A 20,926-nucleotide genomic window follows, 5' to 3' on the forward strand; every position below is an offset into this window, starting at 1 on the left:
CATTAAGGAAGATATGCTCATTCGCTTTCTTGCTGAGACTTTGATGAGAAGAGCAACACTTACCTCACGTCTGTAGGTCAAATATTTAGCTGGAGGAAGCAGCCAGTTAGCTTAGCTTAGTTTTTATACATGGGTTTTGTGCAGATTCAACAAAAGAGATATAACCTGTTATGTAGTGACTTTTAGAAGCACCCGAGGGCACATCGTCAAACTATTGCTTTAGGTTTTTACAAGTATAATAACTAAAATGTCAAAGTTTAAATTCATGCTCAAAGTAAGACATCAGTGTTCAGTGAACAGAGCTTAAGACAAACATTATTTAATATGAATCAAATAAAAAAGGAATTATTGATTGATTAATAAACATTGGGACACTGATGAAAACCACACGCAAACGCAACAAGATACATTCATTCTGTTGTTTCCTATTTTTTATTTCTTACCCATAACATTATGCTACAAAGCAAACAGACACTACGACCAGTCAGCAAAAATGCATTCTGGGAATTTTCTAGAGCATTGAACTTTCAGTGCACTGGAATGATTTTGACTCTGGGACGGCCGAGAGACTGATTGACTCTGTGGACACCTCACCACCAAATGAACTGCAGACTGGTTTTAAGAAGCCCCATTTTTTCTAGCACACTGCTCGCAGTGGGAGTACGTGTACTCTCCATGGTACTGAAAGTGAACACAAGACGAAGCCTGTGTGTGTGTGGCAGTCTGTGGCATGAATGAGTCATCTATTTGAGTTGCCTACAGGCCAACAGAGAAAGAGAAGAAGAGAGAGAGAGAGAGAGGGGGGGGGTGCTATTCTGGCTGTTGACTGAGACTGACCCACCATCTCTTGGTGAGAGAAAAAGGGAAGACAGTGTGTAACATGTCTTCCCTTGTCCACTGGCTTCCTGTAGCATCTAGGATACACTTTAAAATTCTCACCATCACTTACAGAGCACTTCACGGTCAGGCTCCGGCTTATGTAGCTGATCTACTTCGCCCCTATTCACCGCCCGCACTCTCAGGTCAAACGCTTTGGGTCTTCTGTCAGTCCCACGCACACGATTTAAGAGCCGTGGTGACCGAGCCTTTGAGGCAGTGGCCCCGAGGCTCTGGAATGCTCTGCCTGCAACTCTGCGCCTCGCAGATACTGTGGATACTTTTAAAAGCCAGCTCAAAACCCACCTGTTTAGGCTGGCGTTTGTGTAAAAGTAAACCCATGTCCTCGACCTGCTCTTAAAATATGTTTTACATTTTTATTTTATTTTTTATTATTTTTTATTTTATTTTCTCTGTGTAGATAATTTATTGACCCTAGGGTCACATTGTGTTTTTTATGCTTTTAAATGTCTGCTCTGTTTAGCACTTTGTGATACTACTGTCTGTGAAAAGCGCTATATAAATAAAATTCATTCATTCATTCATTCGTGTGTATGTGTGTAGACTGTACCTGAGGCAGGGCTTGGACCACCGTATCCAGCAGGGCTCTCATTCCTGTCGCCATCTTCAGCAGCTTCAGCACTGTTTGTGTGTGTGTGTGTGTGTGGGAGAGAGACTTTAAGTGTGGCCATTTAGAGGGAAATCCCTCTGGTTCAATTACAGGCTAAATGGGAAACATTTAACTGTGGAAAGGTCAGTTCTTGATTTACAGCCTGTGTAACACACACACGCACACACAAATTTATACACAAGAAAGCAGCTTGACATTAGCTGCTACAGCTAACTGAGATTTTAACACACCAAGACTAAATCAATGTTCAATTGCACTTAAATAATTTACAGGAAGTGTGGCTGGATAGGACTTGTGAGTGAGTGAGTGTGTGTGTGTGTGTGTGTGTGTGTGTGTGTGTGGAGGGGGGGGGGGGCATATTTCACACATGTGTGGTATATATACTGTACCTCTTGCTATTCTCAGTACTCTCATGATCCTGATGATAGTGGGGTTGATGGGCAGGGCCGCACTGATCTCGATCTCCTCCAGGGTGATTCCCATCACTGACAGAAGCACAATAGCGAGGTCCAACTGGTTCCACCTGGCACAAACACACACACACACACACACACACACATATATATATATATGAAGTTGTGAAGTTGTGAAGTTGTACAAAGGCACTACACCACAAACGCACACATAGCATGTACAAACACAAATATACTGGCAAATTTGCAGACAAACATGTTAAGAAAAAGATGTGACAGTAACAAAATACAGTTGGACAGTTATATCCTACAACAAAGAATACACTGAGGGCTGTGTGAAAAGTTCTAAGCTTACTATATGAGCACATATGTATTAAATTATCAGTTACCTTTCAACACATTACTCTCCTTTAACATCTACACATTTCTACCAGTGATGCTGCAGTGCCTCAGCCTCAACATCCCTTAATAGATCCAACTAAATGCTTGTCAGGGCTTAAGGACAGATGGGAGACAGATCAGATGAATATGGTAGGGAATCAAACTGTTTGAAGACACCATAGCCATTGCAACAGACAAGTATTATGACCTGATGTTACTACATCACTTTTGCGAGCTTCCCCAGATGTTTATCCTTTATTGCCTCACGTAATTGCTTCAGTACTGCAATCCTCATTTATCCTCAGACGTTTTGAAAGATAGTCAATACATATCTATTCTAAAATCATCGAAGCGCGGCAAGGCAAGGCACACAGAGTGCTAAAACACTTGGCACTGCCAACTCATTTGTCAGAATGCTTGCCAAACAAATGCCACTGACAATAGTGTATCTGCCGCCCATGACTCATTCTCATCATGCACGATCATGTCTCCCTCTGTTGTCGGAGCCTGTGGGTCTACTTCATTTTTCACATCTCTGTTCGGGACTTACCCAGCTTTTTCACAGTGGCAAAATAAGGTGCATCATCCTCTGTGGTTGCAGCCATCCAGCCCTTTGAAACTGAGGATGGCAACTGCCTTTGTTCATATTTAAGAAGTAATGTTCCTTAAATACGTCATCAAAGACAATCTAGCCTGTTAAAAATGCACCTGTTATTCATCAAAAGGTTGAACTAAACTTTCGTATCTCACTTCCCTGTCAGTCTCAGAACCTTTTGGCCAGCACACATTCACATTTACAGTACGCCCACTGCAAATGTACACAACATGCAGTTCTGTTTTTGGCACATGTGGCATTGTGTTTGTGTGTTACCTGCTACTCCATTGACCCAGTTGCAAAGCAGGCCCTAGCCCAGCCAATAAATGACAATATGCACAATGACTACTCACGGGAGTGGCTGACACTACATAAAAAGAGACAAAGTGCCAGCTGATAACTGTGTGATAAATTATTTATCTATCCCGCCCAACTTATTCCCATTTCATCGTTCATATGTCCTCCTCATTTTTTCTATCTTTGATCAGTCCAGCACCCCCTCTTATATATTATCAGTTTCTTCTCCATTGCTCACGTTCACTCCCTCTGCCACCTTAGCTCTCTGCTTTGTCTTACCAAACTAAAATAGACCAACGACATTAAACTACCACCATCTGTGCCTCTGCCTTGAATTAGTCACCACATATCCCTGAAAGAATAAGACATCAGTCTCATCACCGAGTGACAAATCAATTAGTCTGGGCTCTGAGTGAATGAACGCGGGCGTGAGCCGGTAAGTACAGTAAGTTGGAGAAATGGAAAGTGCAGTCGTATCACATGCAGAGGACGATTACATCATTTGGTTTTGTGAAGAAGAATGATGCTGTAGAGCTGTAGTTCACCCAATAGATTATTACACTAAAAAAAAGGATTGCCATCTCCACTTTAAAAGCTGCATTAACTGCAAATGAATTATAGTTTATAGTTTACTACATTATGGAATACAGGAATGATTTGATTGTGAGGAAACCTAAATACAATGAAGAAAACTGTAAACTCCTGCGTCTTGCTGTGAAAAAGAAAACATTTCAGTTGTCTTTAACAAAACTGATTTTGTGTGATAAATGTCTTAAAACGTTACATATTTGTACCAGAATATGGTTAAATCAATTAATAACAGAAAGCCTCACAGCCAGATCACACATTTCAACACATTTCATAATCCTCTATATCGTCAAAGCTGTTATTCCCTATTCCATTTCTAACGATCAAAGCAAAAGACAAATTTGTAAAGCCACTACACTTTCAACTAAATAAGTATTTATTGTGCCGCTATTGATAGTATACATTAATTCACAAGATTACGGCATGTGCCTAGAACCCAGATAGTCGCGTTAATGTTTAATTTTCACATCAAATGTGTGATTCGTGAATGAGCTGAATCGACAAAAACATTGAGAGATATTGTAATTTTTGGCGACATTGAATCTCCAACTGTTTTGGTTGTAAAGCTGATTTTGCATCTAATCCAGAGGGCTAAAACTGCAATAAAAAAAAGCTGATTGTCAATCATCATTCATAATCATCATACAGACCTCTGGACAGCAGATTGACAAATCCCACAGTGGATGGGTGAGTTTTGCAGTGACAGTTATACATGTGTGCATAGCGCTACAAATAAGCACAGAGACACATTTACATGCAGACAGAAAAATAAACACGATCACACACAGTCATGCTGCCACACACAAGGTATAAACACACACTGTACCTCTCTTTGAAGAAGCGGCGAAAGCCGAAAGCGGTGAGTTTGAGTACTGATTCCAGCACAAACGTAGAGGTGAAGAAATAGTTGCAGTACTTCAGGGCGAGATCCAGAGACTGAAAAGAGAGAGTAAAAAAGATGTGTGTGTCTGTGTGTGTGTGTGTGTGTGGGTAATAGGATGTAGTATCAGCAGCAGGAGGCAACTGTAGAATTGGAATTGTTCCCATTGTTTGTAGAGTAAAATCAAACATGCCAGGGGCAAAAATAGGGCATCTTCCATTCACAGCACAACAAACATCCCCAAATAAACACACATTTTTAAGCTGAAATGTATTTCCAGAGTATTCAAATGTTCCGAAAGCTTGGCTGCTTTCTCCTTTCATAAATAGAGGTGTAGCTTCTAACAAGTGGGAAGCTGCCAAATGTCAAGACAAACTGCTGACAAATACAGCCAAGACCTGTGATATTTATCTGCTGCTCGGTCAGTTTAAGAAAGCGTGCTCCATTTTAAAAGGTCAAACGGGCATCTTATCTCAAGCATCATCACGTTTCCTCTCCCTCACAAAAAGAAACAACAACAAGTGCCATCCAGCGTTTGAACTTCCATTCATCGCACATGAACGGACAGATACAGATACATGTACTGTACCGCTAACAGCACTCTGACAGCAGCCCGCATCAAATCAGCAGCACAATCACAGCTCCTTTGTACGGACTGCAACTACTCGCAACACACGCTCCAGAGCCTGGATACAGTTTCATGGTGGCTGACCAGTCAGTGGTATCACTGTGTCCTTTTAAGATGCTGCTATTTGGGGAAGGGAAAGCTTTAGGAGCCACAAATATTTGCCAGACATTAACACTCTTCCTACTGAGATGGAGCTTGTAGGAGCTAGGTTGCACAAAACACTAATTACTAACAGAAATGCAATAATGCAAGATGCCTCCCTTCATGTATTACCATCCACATCCACCAAATACACATCTTTGCAGCTTTGCTTACATGATGTTGATTGTAGTGCTCTAAGGACATGGTGATGACGTTGATGCAGATGATGAAGGTGATGATGAGGTCCAGGTAGTGATTTGTGCACAGTGTGTGGATCATCAGGCGTATGCTGCCATAGCTGGCAAAGTAGGGCAGCTTCTGCGCTTCTGTTGGTAGAAGAATATATCAATGAAGCCTTTAAACACATTCAGTTTGTATCTGATGCGTTGAAGAAAGTATTACATTGCCCTGTAGAGATATACAATACTTCTCACGATCTACAGTGATCACTCAAACCTTCAGCCAAGTACAATCAGAACTTCTATTCAAGCCAAATCCAAACAAACTGCTCCGGTTCTGACTTGAAATGTGATTTTTCCAGGGAAGACCTGCTCCACACTGAGCGCTTAGAAGCTCAAAATGTAAGTGCTTTGATCAATCTGGAATCACTATCAACACGAAGATAACTCTGAAATTGCAGAGGACTTCAGCAATTATGACACTTGCTGTTTGTGTGTTTATTATTACCTGTCTGTCTTCATTTCCATCTCTCTTTCTCTCGACATCACACATTTCCATCAGTCTTGATCACAGCTCTACATGCTAATAGAGAGTGATTCTTGTGATGTGTCAAAGTACCAACAGGGGTAGCGTGAGCTATTCAAGCCCTTGTTTCAGGCAGTGTATTGTTATTGCTTGTGTCATTATATCAGTTTGTTTTTTAATGTTTGTAATATTTTTCTTCATCTGATTGTACCCATTGTGTCTCTATAAATCTATTCCTGCATCTTCTTTCTCACTGTGCCCCTCCTTTTTATCCTTGTTTTTGTTTCACTATATTCCTGCCTCCTCTGCCAACTGCTCATGTGCATCTGTTTTTTTCTTTTCCTCTTTCAGCTTTTGGCCTCTTCCATACTCCTTCTATGCCTTCTTCGCTATCCCTCTCCTGTCATTCCTCTCTCTTACTTCTCCTCTTCTTTTCCATGCGCCGCTGACGCTTCTCCTCGCGCCTTTTGGCCTCCTCCACTTCCTGGTGCTGGCGGCACTTGTGGAAGTTCTCCACCACCACGCCAACAAACATGTTGAGGACAAAGAAGCTGACGATGAGGAGGAAGGAGATGAAATACAACAGCATCCACGGGTTGTTGTTGGTCACCGGCTGAGGTTGAAGTGGTGTGTTTGTTCATGATGTGATTTGATATGTAATGACGTGAAAGAAGGAGGTAAGAAACAGAGATAAGAGGGAAGGAGAAAAAGATTTTGCCAGGTTACAGATTGTGCCTAGCGGTTTTTTTTTGTGAAAGAAATGTTGTTCAGCTTATTTGCGGGTACCTGTTGGTCCACAGACACAGCATCCAGGCCGTGATACATGATGTTTACCCAGCCGTCCTTGGAGGCCAGTACGAACAGGGACATCAGAGCCTGGACCACAGCAGGCAGGAAACAGAAAGGAAAAGTGATGAAAAAGAATGTCCTGTTACACATTCCTAAAACAAACATGATGCACACCAGATGTGCCAACAACACACATGTGACACTGACCTGTCCCAGGTTGTCAAAGTTGTACTTATGGTGGACCCACTTGTAGCTGGCTTGCAGACAGTCAGACTTGTTGGTGATGTTTTTGATGTCAAGGCCAAAGCAGTAGAAGAACTTGCCTTTAAACAGCTGTCAGTAGAAGAAGAGACCAAGCTTTTGATGCTGTCTGACTACTTATATAAAAAAGAGAGAAATAAGCCATTGCAGGCTCCTCTGATGAGATGAAAGGGTGCTCTTGAGTAAAGTAATGAGCTGATCAAAGATCCCACCAGCTGAAAATGTTTTGCAATGATGAAAGAAGTAGGAAGACAATGAGATTTACTTTAAGACAGACATGCATGTGTGCTCGGGAAAGGGAGGGAGAGAATTACATTTCTAAAAAATGATAGTAATGGGTAAGAAACCATAGCACACAATATCCTGTATTAAATGATGTATGCATGCAGCATGTCTCATCAAAACAGCTCTTCTCTTTTTCCTACCTGCACCCCAAGAATGCCAAAGATGATGAAGAACGCACAACAGATGAGAACAATGTTGCCGATGGGTTTGAGGGAGGTGATGAGGGTCTCCACCACCAGCTTGAGACCTGGAGCTCTGCTAATCACCCTGTAGAGGGGAGAGCAAAATAAGAAAAAAATCAAATAAAATATGTCTTGTTAAATGAAATCCATATTTTCCATTTTCTGACCGCTGTTGAGATTGTTAATAACTGCACTTGTATTGTTTTTACTTGTAAATATATACAACCACAAACAAGGCACATATCTGCCCAACATAACATGACAATCAGCATTATGCAATTTACTTCAAAATGATGACTTTGTCCATACCTGAGGGGACGCAATGTTCTGAGCAGCCGGAGTACTCTAAGTACACCCAGGATCTTGGCCCCACCCGCCATGGACACAACAATGTCAATCAAAGACACGAAAACCAGGAAGCCATCCAGAATGTTCCAGCTGCTCCGCAGGTAAGCCTGTTCACCCACATACAGCCCCATGGAAACCACCTGGAGAGACACAATTTGGTGAAGCAGCCCATTAGGACATGGACTGTCTGTTCCTGCACCAGCTCTGTAAAATAAACCGTCATGTGTGTAGCACAACAGAAAAAACAAGGTGAAACTAAAAGAACAAGAGGATGAGAGAGGTGATACAGACATGAAAAGTCATCAGCAGCTGAAGGACAAAAGGCTGTCGACACGAACAAAATATCTTAAACACTCAAGCTCATACACACACGCACAGACGTACAGACACACATGCCAAGAGAGTGTCCAGAGCAGACATGGACTTCATCTGCCACACATAATATGTGCACGTGCACGTGCACACACACACACACACACACACCGCCAGAAAATTCGAAAAAACAATACAGAACACATACAGCAAAATGGATGTTTAATAATGAGATACACACACACTTGCAAGTGAAACACTAACACACCTGGCACCACTGTAAAGAGCGCACATGTAATATCCATTGGTGCAGTGATATACTGTGGATGTCACAACGCCTTTGACTTTGCTCGCAAAAACATTATTGTGAAACCATTTGACATTATCATGGTCCTCTGTGACTTCAAGAGTGAGGGAGGGATGTTACACTGTAATACAAATGCACACAGCTGGATTCAGTGTTTTTCGACGCAGCAGTGGGAGCATCAAAAATCTGCAACTGACATTTGAAGCTGCTTGCCAAGTGTCTGGTGAAGCTTCAGAGGGACAGTGGGCGAACATATCAAGGCGGTTGAAAGATCAGTGCCTGGCAAACATCTTACTGTAGATCTGAATTTTTGTATAATCTAATACTTTATATTCAGAAATAGTACGGGAAATAGCATTGCTTTGTCATATAACTACAATCATGAGATCATTTTTTTTTAGAGAGAGCTACATTGTTTCTAAAGCTGCCTCATGAAAAAAAAGACCAAAAAGTTCTGTAACATGCTGACCAATTCCTCAACCCTGCTGTGCTTTTTATGTGGCTGCATCTTGTACGCAGCGCTAGACTCAGTGGTGGTGTCCTACGGAGAGATTAATGCTACACAAACAACCAACACACATTATGAGGATACGCAAGGCTCAGACAGACAGAGACACAGAGGGAGGTACGGCTTGGCCAGGGGGCTGACAAGCCTGTGGCTCCTTGACGGGCTGTGATTGGTTAATAATTGATTGTGGGAGTGCATAATTGATGGCCCACTTGTGCCAAAGTCTATCGCAGAGAATCCAGAGACAGTGGCAAAGGGAGGGAGGGAGATAAAATAAAAGTAAGGAAGGATGGGGAAAGATTGGGAGTCTGGGAAAAAAACTGATGAGAATAGAGGGGACCCTAAGGAAGTGGAAACACAAACTTAAAAAAGAAGCAGCCAACATCGGCGAGGACAGGAAGAAAGAGAGAGTGTGGGGGAGTGCTGGAGATGGATTGCATCCAAAAAAGAAGACTAGCCGCTAATTAATGACATTGCTTAATTGCTCTACTCTCCAAAGGAACATGGAAATTGCCAAGAAAGAAGGGTAAGGGAGGGGTTGGGCTGTGGGAGCACTGAAGCGAAGTCAATTCAGCAAGAGAGAGAGAGAGATAGAGACAAACAGGGAGACATGGGAGGACAAACTAAAAAGATGCTTCTGCGGAGCGCCTGAACACAAACTGTCAGGACTAATTGGTAGTAATAGAGACAGGTTGCAAAATGTTACCTTGAGTGTCATCTCTGTCACAAAGATGGCAGTAAAGATGTAGTTGGAGATGGTGAGAAAGACTCTTTCCTGGACCAAACATGGGGAAGGAGATAGAGAGTTAGACATAAAGAAGAGATGGGACAATAAGGGGTAGTAAAATCGTACCTACTGCACCTTTATTAAGATAATACAATAAAATGTGTCTGAGGAGAATACATGAAGCTATCACAAAAAGGCTACAGACAGGAGCTTCTAGGCACACATGCAAAGACACATATTTGAGAGGATCTTACCAAGCTGCCCTGTAGTATCTTGGGCCTCTCCAGAGCTACTGTAATGCAGTTGGAGAAGATGAAGGCCAACACCACATAGTCAAACAGCTTATGGGCTATGATGGACTGGCATATCCGTCTGAATCTGGAGTAGCAGGTGAAGAGAGGAGAGGAGAGGAAGAATGAGTTGAAGATGAATAAAGGAAGGTAGGAAGCAAAAAGAGAAGTTTAAATAGGCATTGCAATTGCTGTTGAGCCAAAAAAGAGGCTGGCAAAATGGGGGGGGGGGGGGGGGCATAATAAATAGAGCTTAGACCACACACTGCGCAAACAAAATTTAAAGACCTCTTCCATCCAATCGGAATGAGAGCCAAGTCCCCTGACAGTGCATGGGAGCTCCCTTACATCTTGGTGAGTAAATAGCCTCATTCATCCCCTGTTTACATCGCGCCTAATTCAAAAACAAATTACATTAACAACACTCTCAGAAGCACCAGACTCCTGAGTACAATGCTCTGCTGGGAGGACAGAATAAAGAGATCCGAGAGAAACACAGAGCGAAAGATAGACAGAAAGAGATGGCGACATATAAATAGTGAATATGCATTTCAAACCTGAGCATGTGACACTCTGCACTGCCAAAAACGCAATTACATATCTTCGCTGCAGTGTTTACTGGAACGGATGAAAAGAAATAGAATGAACCCAATAGGAGAGGGATTGTATTGTGGAACAAACACGGGGACATTTAAATACCTTTCAGTTAAAACTGAACTGCTTCTATTCAAACTGCAGCTTGCAACACAACAAGTTAATGTATAATTTAATACATTTTATTAAATTCATCCCCCGAGGCCTGTTTCTTGCTCTCCAACAGGAGGGAAGAGGGAAGAAAATATCAACAAGGCGGCGATCAATACGCTAATGTAGTCCTTCTCTGTGGAAGCTTGGCAACCCGTCCTTCTTATTGATGAGGTGCAGAACGGAATCTGCCCACCCATCCTTGACATTGTTTTGATGAGACACGTCCTGTGGCCAGCCGACAATGTTTGGATGAGAGCTTTTGGCTACAAAACAGCCCACATTTTAAAGGCAACACAATTTTGATGCAGACAATCACTGGCTGCACTGTACACAACAGATTTGATTAAAAGTGAAAAAGAAAAAGCGGTGCGAGGGGTAAAAGTGACTCACTTGTTCTGTGGGGAGAATAGGAAGACAGACCAGTCCTCTCTGCTCTCACACCACTCTGGTTTGTACGCTTCTAACATCTTCTGGATGCGGAAGCACAAGCTCTGCAACACACGAAAGTGAAACACTTCTATAGCAACAGCTCGGAGCATCCTCCAACATTACCATCTGTATAGCGCTCTCCCCCGCTGTCTAAATAGTCCTTTCTAATTAACCTTATTTCTCTCACAGACTTGTTTACAATGAAAACAATGGGACTCCCACGAGGCCCAGGTGATAGAGAGTGCAGGCTTTATACAAACCACTTGAAAATCCTGCACAAGAGAGCGGGAGATTACTGCATGTGTAACATCTTGTACTTTAACAAAAGAAGCTAATGGTTCGTTATTGGGACTCACACGCTGAGATTGCGGTTCTTTGTTCTTTTTAGACATTGTTACGTGTCTCAAGGATGCTTATCTGGGTCGGTGTAATTGGTGCATCATAGGAAAGTCGTACGCGTTTCCTAATGGTATTACCGTTTAATTCCCTCCCACATGCACTAAACGGTAACTTACATATTCAATGTCATCGTCTAGGTCCTCCCGGTCCTTGCTGCGTGTGTTGACCTGAGGGAAGACGTCGGCCATCAGCTGACTCTGGGGGTTCGCCCCTGCAGCCTGCTCAGTGTGGTGTCTAGGAGGGAGCTGGAGAAGCTGAGACAGAGGAGTCTTCCCATTACAGTCTTGGTGTACCCCTCCTAAGACACCCAGACTGTCGAGCCCACCGCCACCACCACCTCCACCGATAACAGTCCCCCCGGAGAAGCTGTTCTTCCTGTGGTGAGTATGGAGCGTCATGGGGGACAGCGGTGGAGGGAGCGGAGGTCCAGGGACCTGCAGCAAGTGGGGCAGTTCTAGTGATAGAGCTCTGCGGTCCCTCCTGGGTACAAAGTGTCCCGGTAGCACAGGATGAGGAAGGTGAAGAGAGTTTGGAGCAACAGCAAGAGGAGAGAGGAGAGACTCCTCCTCATCCTGGTTGACATGATGGAAGTGGCGGCGCGGTGATGAAGAGGCACGGGGACCCCGGATGCGAAGGCTTCCTCCGACTATTCCGCCAAGAGCCCCCAGACCGTAGCCATAGAAGGGCCTTGCAGAGGTGGGGGTGAAGGCTGGACTAGCGGAGGGAGACGAGGAGGAGCAGGGGCGGCATCCTCCCAGGCTGTTCCAGCTGGAACGCCGGGCCCACAAGGCCTGAGGCTGGGGAGGCAGTGAGCGACCCCAGTTGTGATAACTTCGACCTGGATACTGAGAAAGAGCGGGAGAGGTTTGTTCCATGCCCTGCACTGCAATCCTGACCCACACTCTGTCTAGAGCGGCTCTTGCAGTCCGGATTACAAACAGAAATAAACAGAACCAAGCCAATGACCACACACATCTCATTATAACAAATAACATAAGAACATTGTTGCAGCAAGTGATTGTCCTGATCAAAGATATTACCAATACAATTACTTATATTTATACACTCTCAGTTTTTTTTCCAACAGTCCTTTTTCACTTACCATTGCCCTCTGCTCCAAGTTGGCCCTACCAAGAGAAATAACACTGTTCTTCCTGGAGCCGAGAGCAAAGGACAACCTCTCTCCTGGAAACAGACCATGGGGCAGTGCAGACAAGTCCAGGTGCCCATTTGGGGTTAGTGTAGAGATCTTTGGGTCTGTAAGAAAGAGGGGGTGGAGAGAAGAAGGAAAGGGACAAGTGGTGATAAAACGAGGGAGGAGGAGAGATAATATGGATGAGCGGGGAAAAGAGTTCAAGAAAAAAAGAAAGAATTAAGTAAGTCCTTCCCACCTTCTGTTGCTGCCAGGCAAACATAACTTGGCACACTCCATCTCGTTACAACATAAAAGTCCTAAAACAATGTTATAGCCCGCTCAGAGAGGCAGAGGAAGGTTTCATTTACACTAAATCACCTTAGAGGAGCCAGAGAGGAGCTCATAATGATGAAAGAGAGGAATATCTGCCAGTGGTTTGTCCGCTCTCTAACATATATTTTAATGGAATAGCTCTCCAGGAACGATCAACTTTCCAAATGCTGGTTTTTTTCCCAGGTAAGCTGACATTTAATAAGGCCCATTTGGCTTCAGGAGGACTGTGATCAGACATCCTCAGAGGCCTCCCTATGTGCTGCTGAATGCTATTCTATACTGCATAATGCTTTTGCTGATTCCTGCCTACAGGGTGAAGAAGGGGGGAGGAAGGAGACGCGACATCTGGCATGCATTATTTAAAGCTGGTACAGCTTACATTTCAGGCAAGAAAAAGATGGTTGGAAATGTTTGCTGTGGAAATATGACACCAGGCAACGGTTTTAATGCCCAAGGCACAATGATAGCTGATAGCTTTCTGGAGGGCTGAATGGCTGGAGGCCTTAAAACGCGTATATGATGGTACATCTTTTACCAGTCAGACTGAAGTCGGCAAAGATGTGAAATAATTCTGGGAACAGTTTACAATTCTGCTGAAATGTAGACAAAAGCCAGACTGTTTGTATGGGAATAATAAAAGAGGTGAAGTTCAATTGTATTTGATGTAAAATGATTTCAATGAGAAAGAAAAATGAGAAAGAAAAATCTGTCTTTATTCAACAATAAAGCTCCTAAAGGCATTTTTAATACCTGAGAGATGCAGAGAGTCTTTCTGCTTATCATTCTCCTCAAAATTACAGGAAGACCGGTCATCGTCCGAGAAAGAGCGGTTTGCATCACCCTGTATTGGGGGAAGAGGGAGAAAATGAACGGGTGACAGAGAAAGAGAGACACAGGGGGGAAAGGAGAGGAATGGGGGAACAGCAAGGAAGAGGAGACGTGATGGAAGATGAAGGAAGAGTAAGGAGCAGAGCGTGGCTGAAAGTGTAGAAATAATTACCAATATCACATTTTGTTGTGTCTTTTGCAAAGTGCATACTGTCCAATGCCCTACATGAGGATGTCTTACCTCAGCTTGGAAACCCTCAACCAAGATGGCAACCAGTAAATTGAAGAGCACATAGTTTCCAAATGTCATAAGAGCTACAAAGTAGAGAGCAGCACAGGGCGAGGTGGACGCCATCCCATTGTACAGCACCATGTTCCAGTCCTCCTGAGTCAGAATCTAGAGAAAATATAGTGAAATATATGATGAATTGATGATATGAACATTTTTAATAATATACAGTGCATACACACCCAAATGTCAATAGAGGTAGAAAAAATAAGCTCCCATTTGACAGCACATTTAATCAAGTTGTGGAACAAAGTGTGTGTGTGTGTGTGTGTGTGTGTGTGTGTGTGTGTGTGTGTGTGTGTGTGTGTGTGTGTGTGTTTAACCTGAAAGACGGTGACAATGGCCCAGAGCAGAGAGTCAAAGTTCTTCCTGTCAGGCACTGTGTCTCCTGCCTCTGTCTTCAGACTGAACTTACAACCAAAGATATGCATCCCCAGAATACTGCAACACAAGAGGGGATTTGTCCAGTCATTCAGCCACACATGCTGTCATAGAATAAGGGTACGAAGAATTGAAGTATGCCATGGGATCCGTGACAGACTTCAATGACATCTGCAGACAATGTGAGGAAGTATGGGATAGGGTTTAAAATAGACAAAGTAACAGAAATAGTATAAATTTAGAGATGATCAAAAGAGCACTGATGAACAAACGTGTCCCCACACATAGATTTAAATGACACATATGGTATAAGCACATACTGTACACAAACATATCGTAAGACCATTACAATCTTCTATTTCCGTTTCATTCCAAGCTTTACTTTTCTGTCTTTCCCTATTCCTCTCCCTCCGGCTCCTTTTCTTCCACCTGCACCCATCTGTTTGCTGTAACCACAAGATTATGAAACCCAGACAACTCATTCATCACCGCGTTCTTTAGGGGTTCATGAGAGGTTTTAAAAGTTTATGTCTTAGCCGAGTGGTACTTTACTGCTCACTAAACGCTACCTGTAGAGGCCAGTACTTGCTCATTCGCATTAACTGGCTAAAGCCTCTGATGCCATCTGTCTTACAGCTGTGCTGCAGGGGTAAGGGAGCTGGTGGCAGGTACGCATTCACACAAACACACATGCACGTTAAGATGCAAGCACTACGCTGCAACAAATGCGATAAATTATTAAAATAACAATAATTCTGTTAATTCATTTTCGGTGATCACTAACAGAGGTGGAATTGGTGGGAAAACAGTAATATGTGTGTGTGTGTGTGTGTGTGTGTGTGTGTGTGTGTGTGTGTGTGTGTGCGCTGTGGGAGGGTAACAAGATGAGCGTTCAGGTGAATGATGATGTTTTTGTTCATTGCAGTTTTCAGCATCTGCATCACAAAATGAATTTAGGTACAATGTAAAAGCTGTATTGAGAATCATTTTGAAATATTAGGACAACTCTCCCTCTCTGTTACTTAGATGTCACAGTTGTGGACATTGTGGAATGATTGTATGAGTCTTTACTGAATTCATGCAAAGCTGATGAATCTATCAATACGCTGTTAGAATTTGAGCTGACAGTTTATTACTTATGTTTGTCTGTTGTAATTGTTCTTTGGCCCGAGGCCTATCCGTCTAATTTAGTGGAAATTCAAAAGTTTAATGTAATCAACTATAATGCTGACAGACAGACAAACTACTTAAGGTGCTTCTAACTTTCACGACAGAAGCAATCGTGGAGAAGGAGGCAGGTCAAAGAGAAAAGCCTTCAAATAGCTGAGATACAATTTGGCAAAAAAAATGAACTCCAATAATTGTAAGTTAATCCTATTATTTTGCACAAACTGTGGCCTGTGGCTATGTCTGCCTCCACCACGATCAGCTATATTTTACTGAATCTGCTGATATTCTATCACTGCTTATTTTTTTATATTCAAAGGGTTGGAGCGGCAACAAAACAACCTGTCTTAGACTGTTAATGCACATTGCACATACAGGAAATACAGGCACGTACACACGTTCTCCTACACACTTTCCTGCCCTCTCTGTGTCTTACTGGTTTCTGTTCAGAACTATATTCCGCATACATACATGCCCCCGTGCCCCTCTGTTACCTGAAGATGAAGATGAAGAGCATAAGCAGCATACAGAAAGTGGCCACGTTGTCCATAGTCTTCATCAGCACAACCAGCTGCCGCCTCAGCGCAGGCATGAACCTCACCAGCTTAATGACCCTCAGCAGCCTGAAGGTCCTCAGCACTGACAGACCGCCGTCTGCCTGACCGATGATCTCACACACACTATGTGTTGAGTTGGGTGGAAGTGTGCGTGTTAAACAGAGAGAGAAAGAGAGAAGAAAAATGTAGAAATTGGTGGAGTAAAAGATTAGCAATGTTATGATCATGGAATGCGGGGAGAGGAAGATGTTTTTAAAATGAAATAAAAATCAATAGAAATGGGAAAGGCCAGATTAGAGAAAATAAGAGCATGAGTTGTACCTTAACACTGAATAAAACACTTTGTATAATCCACACTGGTTTGATAAGGAATACTGCTGCATTTTACACATTGTAGTTCGTATGTTAAACATTTGTCACATAAACAAGTGGTGCAGTTTCATGCAAAAGTTCATGGGGAACACACCAAAACAAATGGAAATGTAATTCCAGTGGCATGATTTGAAGCTGTGAATCGAAGGCTCTCTGGTTTTGAGACAGTATTTGTAAAGATTATCTCACAATCTTTAAATGGCAGCACACTCCACCACGCTGACAACCTAACTTAACAATTGGCAAATGATTTTCTTTGCAGACCTGATGATGACAATGATGCCATCAAAGATGTTATAGGGGTTCCTCAGGTACTCAAAGAAGCCGAAAGCAGTCAGCTTAAGGATCATCTCCAGGGTGAACATGCTGGTGAAGACAATGTTGCAGATCTCCAGGACATTGGTCAGCTCCTCGGGCTGGGTGGAGGGGGTCACAGAAACAGGAAGACAAAATGAAAATAGCAAGTAAGATGTGGAAGAGTCGGGCAAAGAGTGGTCGGCAAAATATAAGAGGGGTTAGAGCTGTAAGCATTCCAGGTTAAAAGCAGGGCAATGGTATCCACGGAGAGGCAGGTACAGACAAAGAGATGAAACACAGTTGATATTAAACCGCTGCTTTGCAAATCACCGCTGCCGCAACAAAAGATGCTGGAGCCACCGCGAAAACAATTGTGCACGCATCACATTTCTCCGCCTTTGTTTAAAAAGGCTGTCACTCAAACTGTCAAACTTGAAAAGAAAATTCTTTCCTTCCTGGCAAATAAAATGAACACATACACCTTATCTTAGATGGGCGACAGACAGAGAGCAAGGGAAGAGACTGAAAAACAGGCAAACTAATTGTTTGTGTCTTCTTTTTTTTAGCACAGCTGTTTCTGTAAAATTGTAAAGGAAAACTCACATTAGAAACAAACAAAAAAATTGGAACACATGGAGTCATATACCGGCTAAAGAGGGGAGCATGTTATCTGGAATTGGCAAAGGAAAACATATATATATGTTTAGGAACAGAACACAAAAGAAACGAACACACACACGCTCCAGTCAATCTCGGATTTATTTCCATTTGTTTGTGTGTGTGTGTGTGTGTGTGTGTGTGTGCACAAGCAGACTGGCTTACTGACTGCGTTCTTTGTGTGAGTGAATGTGTGTTATGCACGATATGGATCAGAAGCCTTCTCAGATACCCCGTGTGAATTTCAGTTTCAAAGCCGGTGGAGAAATAGCCAGCTCGCCCTGCCAAAGTTAGCAAACCATGTCAGAGGAAAACACACTCTCAGCCTTCCCCCTCCTCTAATCCGCTTTTTCTCCCGATCTATCTCCATCCCCCTAAGTTCTCTGTCCCCTTTTTTTTCAGTCTCATTATCAGGCAGACACATCTCTACCCAATCAATATCCTCCTGTCGATCAAAGGAGGAAGAACCCGCCTGAAGGAGAGGGAAACCGAGGAGCGAGCAAAGGGATTGTTTAGAGGTAGATGATGACATGAGGGAGGAGAGCAGAGGGGAATACTCCATTAGAGGTGAGAAGGAATCAGCAGTTTGAGCTTGGTACAGTAGCTGGAAGCTGGACCAATCTGTGGACCACAGGGTAGCTTAAACGATGACATTACTCACCACTTTTAAACAATGTAGAAATCATTAAACATGATAACAAATATGAATGTGTTGTATTGGAAGAAAGGGAATGCAGGGATAAATGGAGTTTCATCCCTCAGGAGTTATCTTTCACCTTGGCCTTTGGGCAGAACTCACTCACTAGACGTGAGGACAAACACAGGATATGAGATGTCTTGCTATTGACAGAACCATCACAGCTCTTGACACCACAGGTTAAATCAGACAAAATACCATCAATCCTCCGTCTCCTTTCTGCTTTCCTCCTTCTTGTCATTTCCTAACCCTGTTTCTCCTCATGTCCTTGTACCTGTGTTCTCCGATGTAGATCCCTAATAATCCACGTCTCGAATAATATTTGATCCTCCCATTCACATATCCTCTTCCTGTTCCTTTTTTGTATGCCTTCAGTCGGTGTGAATGTTACTTGAATATGAATGCATGAGCTGCAACTTCCAAGCCTGAATTCCGATGTGCCAATTTATTTTCCACACAGAGATGTCCAGACACAAGACACACATAACATGCATGCAAATAGCAGCTCATCTTTAAACTTGCTAACGTGTAACATCATTCGATGACTTAGTGAGTAAAAATGGCCTATAATTACAAGGCCATACCTACACAGAGCAACGTTTTTTTTTTTTAATTTGAAACCACACACTTCCCCCAAGCAGGGTGTGGAGCGAGTAAAGCAACCCTGTGGTTAGTCAGTTTTCGAGGAGAAGCAAATCAGCTCCAGAGTTCCTGTTTTAGAACACAATTGCAAGACGGAAGACTTTTCTTCACTGTCAAGCAAAAACCCACTTGTATCACTGCTTGTGTGTCAGCCTGTGGAAATTGTGGAGGGAGAGACAGACTCAAGAGACAGACAGACAAAAGCGTCTGCGAGTGTGTGCATGCGAATGTGTTCGTGTGTTTCTGCACACGAGCCTTCTTTGAAACGCAAATGCACACACACACACACACACACACACACACATAATCACACAGGGAATTGAGCTGAAAAGTGCTGTGTAACGGGAGTCTGCCTCGCTCTTCCCATCTCACTTGTCTCCTCCTCTTCCTTTCCCCCTCCCCACAACCCTCGTTTTATTTTTAGAGTCTTCAGAGATGAGAGAAAGCAACTACTCTGTACGCTGTCAAAGAGTGTGTGGGCGGAGAGAGAGAGAAACGTGGGGCGACGGAGGTTAAAACTGAGGGAGGGTAAAAGAGAGTCAGACAGTAGAGACACTTGGGGTCAGGAGGGAAGGACGGAAGGGAGGGAGACAGCGAGGAACAAAGGAGCGAGTGGTGAAAGGAACATGGAAAGGAGAGGTGCACAGAGGGATTCATGGCGATAATAAGGGCAGAGAGAGAAGTGGAAGTAAAATTAGCAAGGGAGGGAGTAGAATGGCATGAGTTGGGAGGGAGAAATGAGGGGAAAAGACAACGCTCTTTTATGTAACAGCTTGTTTGTTTTTTTTGCTCCTGCATGAGTTTCTGTTGGTGCGTACACACACTGGACACATATGGATGTGTGTTTAGGTGTGCACACGCGTTTGTATCCATGCGTGCATGTGCAGTGTTGGCAGGCTTCTCCCACTCTCAGGCACCTGCCCGGTCTGTCTCTGAAGAGCCTGGCCAATGTTCAAAGCCAGCTCGGTTTTGTCTGCCGCCAGGCTAAATGTTTACACCTCTGTCAGGGAACGGCATGGCAGTGATGCTCCACTCCCACACACATCCTTCTGAATGTCATCTGCTGTTATGATATTTCTAGTAGCAGTGCTTCATCAGCAGTGATAGTGGTTTTATCTGCTGAGGCTGAGGTAATACGTGGGAGTGAGAAATGATTACGCGCGCCAATCTATTTACACTGTACATCAGTCTAAAGGATTAAAGGCAATGCATTTGTTGAGGCAATATCCAAAACATTCACTATCTTTGGCCAATTACAGGTATCTGAAATCAGTTCACAAACACAGTATACCCCTCTCTGGTAGTAGTTTAAAAATAAAAGGCCTCTCTTCAGTAAATGGCGTATTGTAACTGCATTAAAAGTGTCGTAACAATGTTTATGTGATAGAATAAACAACATCATCTTACCTGGTTATGATGCTCGATGCCCATACTGATAGTGTTGATGAGAATCGCGATCATTATGCCCCTGCTGAAGTACTTGCTCTCTACAATGCCCCAAAGTTTCCTCCTCATGTCATTCCAAATGTCTTTACAATGTCCAAAGCATGTCCTCTTCCTCTTCTTCTCTCCATCTCCCCTCTCCTCCAGATGGTTCTCATCCTTGCCCGTCTCTTTCACTGCATCCTCCTCATGTTCCTCCCCGTTGGCGGAGTCTCCCGCCGCCCTCGCCCCCTCTTTCAGTGATAATGCACATATAGGGCAGTCCTCGGGGTTCTGAGGGACGGCCAGACTGATGGAGTTAGCGAGTGGCTGAGGGCCGTTGTCTTGCTTGTTCTGGTGCGGACATTGTGGTGCTAGAGAGATGGGAATACCAATTTTAAAAAAGACTACATGTGCACTTTAAGTTATG

General features: G+C 43.3%; 1 protein-coding gene across 1 annotated transcript in view; it reads right to left on the reverse strand.

The window, feature by feature from the left end:
* The window catches only part of cacna1ia (calcium voltage-gated channel subunit alpha1 Ia), a gene marked incomplete at both ends in the record, with an annotated part of 94,892 nt that overhangs the window by 17,913 nt on the left and 56,053 nt on the right, over positions 1-20,926 (reverse strand). The window contains 20 exons of the mRNA XM_079281056.1: positions 1,448-1,518; positions 1,897-2,030; positions 4,608-4,717; positions 5,605-5,756; positions 6,556-6,748; positions 6,922-7,011; positions 7,132-7,257; positions 7,611-7,737; positions 7,962-8,140; positions 9,834-9,902; positions 10,109-10,232; positions 11,282-11,382; positions 11,836-12,564; positions 12,822-12,976; positions 13,938-14,028; positions 14,257-14,412; positions 14,628-14,745; positions 16,347-16,532; positions 17,046-17,197; positions 20,482-20,870. Of these exons, the coding sequence (XP_079137182.1) occupies positions 1,448-1,518; positions 1,897-2,030; positions 4,608-4,717; positions 5,605-5,756; positions 6,556-6,748; positions 6,922-7,011; positions 7,132-7,257; positions 7,611-7,737; positions 7,962-8,140; positions 9,834-9,902; positions 10,109-10,232; positions 11,282-11,382; positions 11,836-12,564; positions 12,822-12,976; positions 13,938-14,028; positions 14,257-14,412; positions 14,628-14,745; positions 16,347-16,532; positions 17,046-17,197; positions 20,482-20,870 (3,452 nt within the window). The remainder of the gene's footprint in view (positions 1-1,447; positions 1,519-1,896; positions 2,031-4,607; positions 4,718-5,604; positions 5,757-6,555; positions 6,749-6,921; positions 7,012-7,131; positions 7,258-7,610; positions 7,738-7,961; positions 8,141-9,833; positions 9,903-10,108; positions 10,233-11,281; positions 11,383-11,835; positions 12,565-12,821; positions 12,977-13,937; positions 14,029-14,256; positions 14,413-14,627; positions 14,746-16,346; positions 16,533-17,045; positions 17,198-20,481; positions 20,871-20,926) is intronic.

The sequence above is a fragment of the Melanostigma gelatinosum genome (genome assembly GCF_949748355.1).
Source record: "Melanostigma gelatinosum genome assembly, chromosome: 13".
Lineage (NCBI taxonomy): Eukaryota > Metazoa > Chordata > Actinopteri > Perciformes > Zoarcidae > Melanostigma > Melanostigma gelatinosum.